This window comes from Gymnoscopelus microlampas, assembly GCF_963454915.1.
Source record: "Gymnoscopelus microlampas genome assembly, chromosome: 22".
NCBI classification, from domain to species: domain Eukaryota; kingdom Metazoa; phylum Chordata; class Actinopteri; order Myctophiformes; family Myctophidae; genus Gymnoscopelus; species Gymnoscopelus microlampas.
In genome coordinates this window covers 41755155-41767858 of record NC_139959.1, presented here as the reverse complement: position 1 = coordinate 41767858, position 12704 = coordinate 41755155, and the positions used below count along the sequence as shown (strand labels likewise).

The 12704-nt window shown below is 42.9% G+C and overlaps 2 protein-coding genes across 2 annotated transcripts in view; both read right to left on the bottom strand.

The window, feature by feature from the left end:
• Nucleotides 1–12704, bottom strand: part of cdh7a (cadherin 7a) — a gene marked incomplete at both ends in the record, with an annotated part of 341167 nt that overhangs the window by 16457 nt on the left and 312006 nt on the right. The window contains one exon of the mRNA XM_084048218.1: nucleotides 2151–2399. Within this exon, the coding sequence (XP_083904344.1) occupies nucleotides 2151–2399 (249 nt within the window). The remainder of the gene's footprint in view (nucleotides 1–2150; nucleotides 2400–12704) is intronic.
• On the bottom strand, nucleotides 7896–12479 carry LOC311039056 (piggyBac transposable element-derived protein 4-like; the record flags this gene model as incomplete). Its single annotated transcript, XM_084048698.1, has 5 exons — nucleotides 7896–7931; nucleotides 8298–9868; nucleotides 10481–10549; nucleotides 10907–10978; nucleotides 11810–12479. 5 exons carry the CDS (start codon nucleotides 12477–12479, stop codon nucleotides 7896–7898), a joined length of 2418 nt encoding a protein of 805 aa, XP_083904824.1.

Genomic DNA, 12704 nt, shown 5'->3' with positions numbered 1-12704 from the left:
TGTTGTGTAGTGTGTACTGTGAGCTGTGTTTGCATGGAGCAGAGGCCCAGGTATCGAGGGAACGATGACAAACGAAATCCATTTCTTATGCTTGAGTGAAAGAGGGAGAGATAAACCCTGGTGAGAGCTGTTAGAGGGATAACAGCAACGCATTCACACAAATCTGTATTCCATACACAACTATTGAAATATTTGATATGACATATGAAAAGGAAGTTAGCGAGTACATTCACTGAGGTTCCACACCTCTTCAAGCTGTACTCTTTCTCCTTCACAACACACTGTAGCTGCAGTCAACATACACTGTGTTGGTCTATATGCTCTCTCTCTCTCTCTCTCTCTCTCTCTCTCTCTCTCTCTCTCTCTCTCTCTCTCTCTCTCTCTCTCTCTCTCTCTCTCTCTCTCTCTCTCTCTCTCTCTCTCTCTCTCTCTCTCTCTCTCTCTCTCTCTCTCTCTCTCTCTCTCTCTCTCTCTCTCTCTCTCTCTCTCTCAACCCCAACAACTCGCTCTATGCTGGGGCCAGAAATAGCTGATCTACCAGTTCTCGATGTGTTGTGAGCTTGTAGATCTGCTATTTATGGGGAAGACATTCGGTGTAGAAGGAGCAGTAGCAACTCAGCTCTGTTTCACTAAGACACATCTAGGGTTCAAGTGGTTAAAGGAGTAATTTGCTTATCATAATTACTTACTTATTTTCTATCATTTACACACCCCATGAAGCATTGAATTCATTGAGATTTTTAGTTTTTTGTCACATTCCTAAGCTAATACTTTGATGCCCAGCGGAGGAGACTCAAGTCCTACCGGACTTGGCGGAGACTCAGACTCCGTCAAATTATTGTCTTAGGAATGCGACAAAAAACAAGAAATCTCCATGAATTCAAGGCTCCATGGGGTGTACAGTGTAATTAATGGAAAACAAGTCATGTTTGGGGTGAACTACTCAGTCTTTGACAGTCCTCAGCTCAAAAGTTCAATCAGTCAATTTGGGAGAAGAAAAAAAAAATCTTCAACGGTATTAATTACTGAAGGAACAATCTTTCAGCAGTCGTTTCCACACTGCAATTACAGACTGTGGCTCCCAGCCAAAGCAGTCAGAAGAGAGAAGCCTTTGTACACTTTGCTCTGATTGCTTCCCTGAAAAGTTGTCTGGATCAAATTTGTTCAATTCTGCATTTTTCAAAGCAGGTGTGGTATTAAAAAATAAAAAAGAAGTAACATAGTACTTAATAATTCCTTTCTCTGTCTAAGACACAAGGGTATCAGTTGGATTTGGTCTCGACGCAAATGTGACTCAAGAACATCTTGAAGTAAACCCCTCCCTACTATCCTGGTAAACCATACCGTCGCGTGAATTCACATTTTCATGTGTCTTCAAGACAGAATTTTGTAAAAATGTTTTAAATGCATATTTTAACTTTCTTTGTAAATTGATCGGGGTCTGATGCTGCCTCTGATCACGTTAGCGTTTTGAACAGCAGCATGTCTCTGGGTCTCAGTAGTAATAATAAGTAACACTTGATGTACTTCTGGGAGATAGAAATTTGCATACAAACACAAAAACATTCATGGCATGACGCCAGCACTCAACTAAAACACAACACAACAGTGCAGTGACAGATAAACAAGTCTGGTTGTGGACTGACCATAAACGGTAACAAAGATATGGACAGCGTCACGCCATTGGATCGGAAATTAACGCTATTGGCTGAAACCGCAGCGAGGGCGGGTCTTCAGTCGGTAGAACCAGTAGAAACCCTAGAAACATACCCTACTTATAAAAACGCCTTCTGAATCCTGACCTAAGTTTTCTGAAAAAGGTCAAATATGTATTCAAAAACGTAAAAATAATTATGTTGCTATATACTGTACATAGCAACAGGAACCCCAAAAGGGGTTCGCGTCTTGAAAGGTATAGTTACAAATAGTGGCTCCCGCCCAAAATAGGTTAAGGTAATAAAATCAAGTGTGAAGTTCAAAAACCCATCCGATTGAATGGAGCCTAATTGCTTCTACAACCAGCAGCGGTGGAGCAGCGAGACTACAGGCCATTCATATTAACTGTCACACTTCCTATTTAGCCTCAATTTACAAGCCGGATGCTAACCCCTTGGGACTGACTTTACATTCCAGTGGGATTCTTCTCTTACCCAGCAGAGTGACGATGCAGCCCAGGATGGCCACCAGGGCGCCGGTGCTCAGGCCGGTGGACGTGTAGGCCACGGCCCCGCACGACACGGGCACCCGGTCCGAGTCGCAGTCGCACACGCGCACCGCCAGCGTGTTGGTGGAGCTCAGGGCGGGGCTGCCGCTGTCCACGATCAGCACGGGCAGACGGTACGTGGGCTGCTCACGTCTGCGGAAACCGCCCCGCTTGGTCAGGACGGACGCCGTGTTGTCTAGAGAGAGGAAGAAGAGAGAAAGAAATAAAAAAGAGTGGCTTGAAACCAGTGGTGTAGCCTAAAGCAGTGGTTCTCAACCTTTTTCATGCCAAGGACCCCTAAAATTGATACACATGTGGCCGCAGACCCCCCCATCTCAAAATGTTTTGTGCCAGGGACCCCCAGAAGAGAAAAAACAAAATTCGACAAAATTAAACTATATTTTATGAAAATGTTCAAAAATAGCAGATCTACAAGCTCGCAGCGCAGCACAAAGTGACGCGCTGTGAGCTTGTAGATCTGCTATTTTTGAATAGCCAACGTATACACTATGGATAACGGGGTGAAAATGTATATTAACACCTTTTGCTGGGGACCCCCTGGAACCCCCTCAAGGACCACTGGTGGTCCCCGTACCACTGGTTGAGGTATGTTTTACTTTACTGGAGTATTTCCAATTTTCAGTACTTTTACTTCTACTCCACTACATCTCTGAGGCAAATATTGTACTTTTACTCCACTACAATTATTTGAAAACTTTCGTTAGTAGTTACTTTGCAGATATAAATTATTATATTATAAAATATACATCAACCACTTCAGCCCTATTTTATACATCTCTATTTGAAAATAGCAGATCTACAAGCTCACAACGCGTCGCATCGCAACGCGTTGACACGGATCTACTATACACGCTGTGAGCTTGTAGATCGGCTATTTTGAAATAGCCAAAGTTTAATAGGGCTGAATAGTCCAGGCCAACACTGATATTCAATACAAATTGGTACCACCTAAGGTGACCGTAAAGTTTTTGTATTTTTGTCTTCCTACATGTCTCTAGTTTATATTTTGGTATGATAACCCTTCCAATCTTGTAGCTTAATGGCAGTTATCACTACCTACCGGCTAATGTATCCGGTAGGAGACACAAAGTAGAATCTTTGTGTCTCCTACCCCGGGCATCAAATTATTGCGACAAAAAACAAATATATCCATGTATTCAAGGCTTCATGGGCTGTGCAATTGATAGAAAATAAATATTTTTTTGGGTGAACTCCTCCTTTAAGTTTCCCAGGGGGACTCTCTACCCATTCAGCTATGACCACCCCAGACCGAAGGAGGGTCAACTTTTACAAGCTTATGGAAAGCAGTCTTTTTGCAAACACCAAAAATCTGAGAAGTTATCAATTGCACACCCCATGAAGCCTTGAATACATGGATATATTTTGTTTTTTTGTCGCAATAATTTGATGCCCGGGGTAGGAGACACAAAGATTCTACTTTGTGTCTCCTACCGGATACATTAGCCGGTAGGTAGTGATAACTGCCATTAAGCTACAAGATTGGAAGGGTTATCATACCAAAATATAAACTAGAGACATGTAGCAAGACAAAAATACAAAAACTTTACGGTCACCTTAGGTGGTACCAAAATATGTCTTGACCCCTGGACTAGAAGTGGTTAATGTGTGTTTTGTGATAATTAATTCAAATCTACAAAGTAAGTACTCAAGTTTTCAAATGATTGTACTGGAGTAAAAGTACAATATTTTGCCTCTGAGATGTAGTGGAGTAGAAGTAAAAATATTGAAAATCGTAAATACTCAAGTACCTCATCTTCATATAACTGGTCCTCACTAATGATCATTTTAATATGACACCATTTTCATCTACTCAGTCTGTGTCTCAAAGGAGGGCTGTGGACAGTTCAGAAACCTGTCTACCAGTAGGAATAGAAACTACAGGCTTTCTATTCCTGGAAAGTTAGCATAGCCATTGTTCTCACGTTAAGTGTCCACAGCCCTCCTATGACACACATTCTGAGTAGAAATACATGGTAACATTTTATCATGAGCAATAGTGAGGACCTATTATATGAAGTTGGGTTGAAAATTGGTGAAGTTGTCCTTTAAGTAAAGTGCTTGGTAAATATACTAAATGTAATTAGTTACTTTCCACAACTGAAACCTATATATACGAGCCACAGCGTCTGTGAAGAGGCTTTGGAGTCACAGAGGAAGATAGTTCATAGCTTTCAGTTTGACTTCAAAAAGGCTCAAATGAACAATGGACATCTTGAGGATGCAAATTGCGTATTTGCCTTTGACTGTAAAGTAAATGGTTGCTGTGGTTACTTTTATGGGAAGTAATTTAACACACACACACACACACACACACACACACACACACACACACACACACACACACACACACACACACACACACACACACACACACACACTTGAAATAATGTATTTATGTCCACATAAACAGAAGTACAAGCATGCCGTGTACAAAGGACATAAACACTGCTACAGTGCATTCAGACAATAAGGAAAAACAGCTACAGTTACAAAGTGCCCAGACGGCAGAACGTTGTTACAATACAATACAGTCGACATAATACGACTAAATACGACTCCTCTGGTTCTTTCCCTTGTTTCTCTCTCACGCTTTTTCACTCTCATGGTGTAGACGTCAACATATATGTAGTGTGACTGTGTACTATGCCCGTTGCCCATGTTTGGATTGGATAGTGTTACTAGTATCTCCCATTTTAGGGTAGTTTATCTGCTTCTGTTCCTATATACTGTATATATTTTGGTTTATTGCCATCTGTTATAAAGGCTATTTGTCATATACAGTGCACCACACAGTGGGATAAGTATTGTGTATACAGTTGTATTGTGACGATTGACAGTCTGTGGTTGCTATATAATGACACGTGTGTGCATGTCATAATTATTGGACCCTTGATGAAGGCCCTTGAGACGAAAACGTGTTGGTCACATGTGCGTTTATTTGTTTACTTTGCTAAGCCAAGCCATGACAAAATAAAGGCTTTTAAACAAAAACTCAGCAGAGTGGAGTGCCTTGGATCTATCTTAACAAGCCATATTCAACTGCCGATAACTAAAGAACCGGAAGATCTCGTTTACAATTTTTATTTTCCAGATGAAAATTCTGTGGGTCTCGGAAGATTAGTAAAAAACGCTGGCGGTGGTGGATGAATTAAGTAATTCATTCCTGGCAGTCAATGTGTTAAAGGTAGGGTAATATTAGGGTGGGTAGGGTGATATTTGTGGGTATTTGTCTTTTGTTAAAAAGGTTAAAGTACTATATTCTGATAGTAATCATTGCTACAGAGCGTTTGTTTGGTCACAGGGGTCTCTCCAGCTCTTTAGTAAACACAATATAGTACATTTTCAGGTAGGTGACACATTTAAGCCAATCAGGAGAGAGCACTGAAAATGCATTTTCTGTTTAATAAAGAGCTGGAGAGACATGGCAGACTCCTTATATGGGCAGGACACTCTATAGAGAACATAAACTATCAGAACATAGACCTATTTTGCAATTATTTGAATAATTACAAATCACTTACCCTACCTTTAACACATTGACTGCCAGAGTTAAAACACCAGCCATAGCTGCCTGTGCCAGCCATTTTTGAGCTTTCTGGCCAGTCTATCTAGGCCCACAGAACATTTTGTGCTAGGACTATGAACACATGGAATACCTCAAAACAAAGATCAGAATCTCTACTTTCGCCAGGAAAAAAAGTGAGTTCCTAGCATGTTCTGTTCTTTAGCTATTGGCAGTTGAATATAGCTTGGTTTCACCAAAATCAGCTATCTGGATCTAGAAGCTGAGATAATGAGGCTTTTGTGAAACATTCTCTCTCAGGCAGAACAGTGATTAGACCCTTATATTTTCACCTTCAGTGACACATTACTGACATCAGACATCTGCACAGTTGTTGTTTTCAAACTAACAACACTGAGAAAGTGCTTTTGAATATACTTTTATATAGCTTTTTCACATCAACGTTTATCAACATGTGTCTTGTTGATAAACAAATCTCAAGCTCATTTCAACGTTTTTCTTTTCAAAGTTATAAGATCAAAAGAAGTGTGTGTGTGTGTGTGTGTGTGTGTGTGTGTGTGTGTGTGTGTGTGTGTGTGTGTGTGTGTGTGTGTGTGTGTGTGTGTGTGTGTGTGTGTGTGTGTGTGTCAAGACTTGGCATTATCTGTGCCAATTGTTTGAGTTTGTTTTACACACCATTATAATTTCACACACACACACACACACACACACACACACACGCACACACAGGGAGAGATTTTGCACTGTCCCCCTCTGGTGGTCAAAATAAATCCCTACATTGTGACACATCCATCCATCCAATACAGACATATTGATGCCCCCTGATAGAAACCATATAGACATATAGACTGTATGCAAGGTAAGTGAGGAGGAATTATTTTCTGTGAATGCCATGCAGACAAGCACTGAGATCCAGATAGCATCTATGACATAAAACCAAGCAAAATCAGAAAATGTTTGACTTTTTAGATAGTGAAACAGTTTTATATACAGCCTTATTTTTATCACAACACCCAATTACTGAATATCAGTCCCCCATAACTCTTGATTGTGTGCAAATGGAACTAAATGGACCCATAGGGTTGACAGTAATGGTCAAATAGGGCTAGCTATGTATGTGTCTTTCTATATTCTATGTCCAGGTTTTCTTCAGATTAGGATACTGATTTCACTGGTTCCATTTGTGCACACAAGACCTGCTAGTTTTCAATTGTATATCTATGATATAAAACCAACAGTCTACAGAACCCAATTACTGAATATCAGTCCCCCATAACTCTTGATTGTGTGCAAATGGAACTAAATGGACCCGTAGGGTTGACAGTAATGGTCAAATAGGGCTAGCTATGTATGTGTCTGTCTATATTCTATGTCCAGGTTTTCTTCAGATTAGGATACTGATTTCACTGGTTCCATTTGTGCACACAAGACAATTGCAATTGTATATCTATGATATAAAACCAACAGTCTACAGAAAAAGTTTGAAACGACTCAGGCAGACACATTTGAACACTTTATATGTCTTTCAAGTGGAGTACAACATACAAAGTACAACATACAAAAAACATACAAAAAATACAATATATCATCATTGTGTGTTTTGCTGGCCAGCACATCAATGTCTCCTCAGATCGCTCAGGGTGGAGGTGGTCCCCGTGAGGGTCTGAGGACGTGATGGCATAGATGTCTTTCACCGACAAAGATGGCATCACGCACTCAGATCCCTTGGGGCAGTGAGAAACATTAGCAGCACATTCACTGCCAACTGTTGGCTGGCTCAGAGCATAATAAATCAAAGTCAAAATAAATACAAAATGAAAATAAAACAAACAAATACAATCAAAATGATTCAATAATACTTCTCCTTAGTATGGTAATCAATCGCTCAGGGCGGAGGTGGTCCCCGTGAGGGTCTGAGGACGTGATGGCATAGATGTCTTTCACCGACAAAGATGGCATCACGCACTCAGATCCCTTGGGGCAGTGAGAAACATTAGCAGCACATTCACTGCCAACTGTTGGCTGGCTCAGAGCATAATAAATCAAAGTCAAAATAAATACAAAATGAAAATAAAACAAACAAATACAATCAAAATGATTCAATAATACTTCTCCTTAGTATGGTAATCAATCGCTCAGGGCGGAGGTGGTCCCCGTGAGGGTCTGAGGACGTGATGGCATAGATGTCTTTCACCGACAAAGATGGCATCACGCACTCAGATCCCTTGGGGCAGTGAGAAACATTAGCAGCACATTCACTGCCAACTGTTGGCTGGCTCAGAGCATAATAAATCAAAGTCAAAATAAATACAAAATGAAAATAAAACAAACAAATACAATCAAAATGATTCAATAATACTTCTCCTTAGTATGGTAATCAAGGTAGCAATCAATAACATGGAGGGGTACCAAACAGCTTTTGCACTGATACCTTGTCTCACTCCGCCCTCCCCTCCTGGTGCAAACTCTGCACCATTTTGTTGGGTGCTTGTTTTTGGCAGTGGGGGGACAATAGACAAGCTCATGGACTTTCATATCGCCACTCAATCGGTCACAAGGTTCGCGACTTCTTGGTGCATAAGGACGCAGGGGGGGGGCAGGGGGGGGCGGAGAGGCCGGGGGACGGCAGGGGCGGGCAGGATGAGGCTGCTGGTGAGGCTGCTGCTGGTGAGGTTGCTGCTGGTGAGGTTGCTGCTGACAGGCGGCCGGGGGGGGGACAGGCGGGTCTGCTGGGACAGGGGCATGTCTCACAGCGGTCCAAGACTTGACAACGCTGAGGATGAAGTCATACATGCACTTACAGTCGCCACCTGGATTCCTTGTCTTGTAGAGTACGAATGCGTTGTACATTGCGATTTGGAATAAATAGACCACAAACTTGCTGCTCCACTTGGCTGTCTTCCTGATGAAGGGATAATAGCTTAGGTTTTGGTCTAGTCGGTCAACTGCATTCATACTCTTGTTGTATTCAAGGACACAAACTGGCTTCTCCTGTGGCACTTTGTCGCTGTGTTTTTTCTGCCTCACCATCTGGGTGCCCATCTCATCCTTGTGCTGGGTTGTGATCAATCGAACGATGCGTTTGTCTCGCCAGGCCAATAACATCACTTTGCCATTGTGAAGCATCTTACGTTGTCCCACTTTCAGGCTGGACATCGTCACATCCCTCATGGCTTGTGGTTCTCCTCTTTTTAGCCTCATGGTACCACAGGCATGGGTGTTCTTCTCAAGGAGGAGTTCATACAGCTTCACGGAGTTATAATAGTTGTCCATGAACAACGAAAACCCGTACCCTGTAAGACCCTGCAACAGAAAGATGACTGTGTCTGGTAGGGAAGAGTACTGTCCAGAATATGGCTTCATTGAGTAGCAGTACCCCGTTCCAGAATCGCACAGAATGTAGGACTTTATTCCATACTTGGTGGGCTTCATTGGGTTGTACACTCTGAAGGATAGGCGTCCCCTCCACAAAAGCATCCCCTCATCGATGCTGATGTTACGACCTGGAACAAACATCTGCTTGAATTTGTCTGTCAGGTACAGCAAGACCGGGTTGATTTTACAAAGCCTGTCGACAACAGCAACCTCACCAGCAGCTTCGGCGGCGGCAGCGGCGGCGGCGTGAGCGGCAGCGTCAGCCTCATTGTTGGTGAAGTGGAGAAACCGCCAGATGATCTGGAACCTGTTGCGTGGCATCTTTTTGCCGAAGAACGAAGTGAGTACAGGGTCATCGGTCGACCAATAGTACTCTAGTACAGGCTTTCGAACAAGGCCAGTGAGGAACAACAGGGCCAAAAAGTTTTTCAGCTCCCCCACTGAAACCGCTTTCCAGTCCTTCACCCTGCTTTGTGGATGCTGCGCCACTTCTTCTTCACTCCTGGCCTGGATGAACACGTCAGCATAGTGGTTGGTCTGCTCTACTATCATCCCTAGCAGCTCATCAGTGAGGAAAAGTGAAAGAAAGTCTACAGGCATGGTGGAATGTAGCTCCGCCGCAGCATTTCTAGGACCCGGACTAGCAGTGAAAGGGATGTCCTCCCTAGGTTCCCAATCTGTGTCCTTCCACACAGGCTCTACAGCTGACGGCCTCCCACCATGTCCTGTGAATTACAGAAATACACAATTACCATAAAATACATCTTTTTTGTTTGTGTGGCAGTGTTGATTTATATGAAAATATGACTAAAACTAAATGGACTTTTATTCAACAGACTATGACTAAAACTGAATCAAAATGTACTGTCAAAATCATGTTGTTGTGGTACATGATTTTGTGACATTTATCATTGCAGAGTGGGGTTTTAGCGAGGGCTGGCTCTGTATGTGTTTGTCTATATTGTATGTCCAGATTATGACACTATGTGGAATTGTATTCAACAGACTATGACTAAAACTGAATCAAAATGTACTGTCAAAATCATGTTGTGTGGTACAGCTGTGAAAACTGTCTCACCTCTTTTACGCCCGTCACGTGGTACTGCGGTTGAAGGTGATGGTCCCGTTTCCTCCACATCCATCATGCCTGAAATCATAGTAAAACATAAAATAGTTTGGTAAATAAGATATACAATTATATTCACTGCCAGCATGGCAACTTTAGAATGAATGACATGTATCATGTCATGAATGACATGGGCTGGCTCTGTATGTGTTTGTTGTATGATGTACTGTCAAAATCCTGTTGTGTGGTACAGCTGTGAAAACTGTCTCACCTCTTTCACGGCGGACACTTGGTACTGCGGTTGAACATGATGGTCCTGCTTCCTCGACATCCATCATGTCTGAAATCACAGTAAAACATAAAATAGTTTGGTAAATAAGATATACAATTATATTCACTGGTGGTGGTGCATTACTTTGTGCAACTTAGAATGAATGACATGTATCATTGCAGAGTGTGGTTTTTAGCCAGGGCTGGCTCTGTATGTGTTTGTCTATATTGTATGACCAGATTATATGTATGACACTGTGTCAAACACAAACAGAGTTTAGCCCTAAATGACCAAATACAGTAGCCTGGTTAGGCAAGGCTACCATTACAGTACGATGTGTACAAATGGAACCAAATGGACACGTGATGAAGAAAATGGCATCTATAAAAACCAACTGTCTAATGAAAATGTTTGAAACAGACTTACCATTCCTAGCAGACTGTGTAGGCCTATGATGAGATGACGACGCCATTGCTTCATCAGACTCATCTTCGTCGTCTGAAAGTAAACAAGATCAAACACTGTTGATGTTGTGGACATAAGGGGACCTTTGATGAAATTTATTATGATGGTGGGGGCCTCGGTGCACCTGGCCTCCACCCCAAAAACTAAAGCCATCAAAGGGATTTGAAAATCATTGTTGACATGTCCTCATGTGACCCACAACACTACAAAAGACTTTGTTGACATGGCCTCATGTCGACCCCCAACAAAATCAAAACATTTGTTGTCATGACATGACATGACCTCTTCCCTTTGAAGTATGCCACCCCCCCCCCCCCCCAAAAAAAAACCCCAGATCTACAAGTCAACAAATTCATAGGCTACATCGTCAACATATTCAAATAAATCACATGCATATAAATAGATACAGAATAAAATAAATACATATTTTATAACTGGCTGACCCAGAGTGCAATATCCTAGAAATCCACACCGGGCTTCTACATTGTCCATATATAAATAAGGTGTTACACACACCTCCAGTTGTTAGAGGCCCAGTCAAACAATTTGTCTAAAAAGGATGAAACCATTCATAGGTATTCAATTCATCAAAATATAAAATGGCACCATTCAATGATCATAACAAGATAAAAGCACTACGTTGTGATGCGATTGAATGGTTTGGTGCCATTTTATATGTTGATATAAGTAAGTAGTGCCCCACAGACTTTATACAAATATCAGGTAAAACATAGCCGATTTACAATCTCACAACGCGTCGCAGCGCGAGGCGTTGTGAGCTTGTAGATCTGCTATTTTCAGAGTACAACCAAAAGGTAAAATATGATAAAAAAAAAGATATATATATATATAGGATATTCTTACCACTGGTAAACGGATCCAGACAATGTTTCCTTGGGCTTGGCTCGCTTGGCTCCCAGCTGCCAGAACAATCCGAATCGGAGCTCTCTTCACCGTCAGTAGTGTCTGGTTCTGGGCGATATGACACGGTCCTCGGAGTCGGTCTTTTGCTACGACGCAATCGGTGCCCGGGATCGGGGTCTGGTACCGGTGGGTTCGTGTCCTCCTCAGGCTCAGATACCTCCGCAGGTGGTGGGGGAGGTGGTGGGGGGGGTGGTTGCTTCTTAGGCCTCCGTGGTCGTTGCCGCCCGCGCCGGGGGACGGTCGAAGACACCGATGTCTCCTCAGATCCCTGGGGAGCAGTCTTCGCCTCCTCGGATCCCTCCAATGGCGGAGGTGGTCGCGGCGGAGGTGGTCGCGGCGGAGGTGGTTGCCACGAGGGTTCTGCTGACGTGAAGACATAGGTATCTTTCACCGATAGAGATGGCTTCACGTCAACAGATCCCTCGGGGGTAGTGAGAGACGCCGCCTGCTTCACCTCCTTGGAGCCCCCAGCTAGTGGCGAAGGTGGTCGCGGGGGAGCGGTGAAAGACGCCACCGCCGACGGCTTCTTCTCAGGTCGTGGTGGTTCCTCCACAGGTCGTGATGGTGGTCCCGGTGGTGATGGGGGTCCCGGGGGAGCAGTGAAGGACATTGTCTCCAAAATAGTTCTTTGGGTCGGGTCTCTCCGAGGCCATTTGGCCTTGCTTTTTCTTCGCATCTCGCCTAAAAACTATACTCCCGAGTCCGACTCCCACCTATAAATATGTACACCTAACTCTCACCTATATATCTATGTACTACTATACTATATAAACGTCTTACTCTCACCTATATATATATATCTTGCACCTCTCCTAACTTTACCAAACTAACTAAC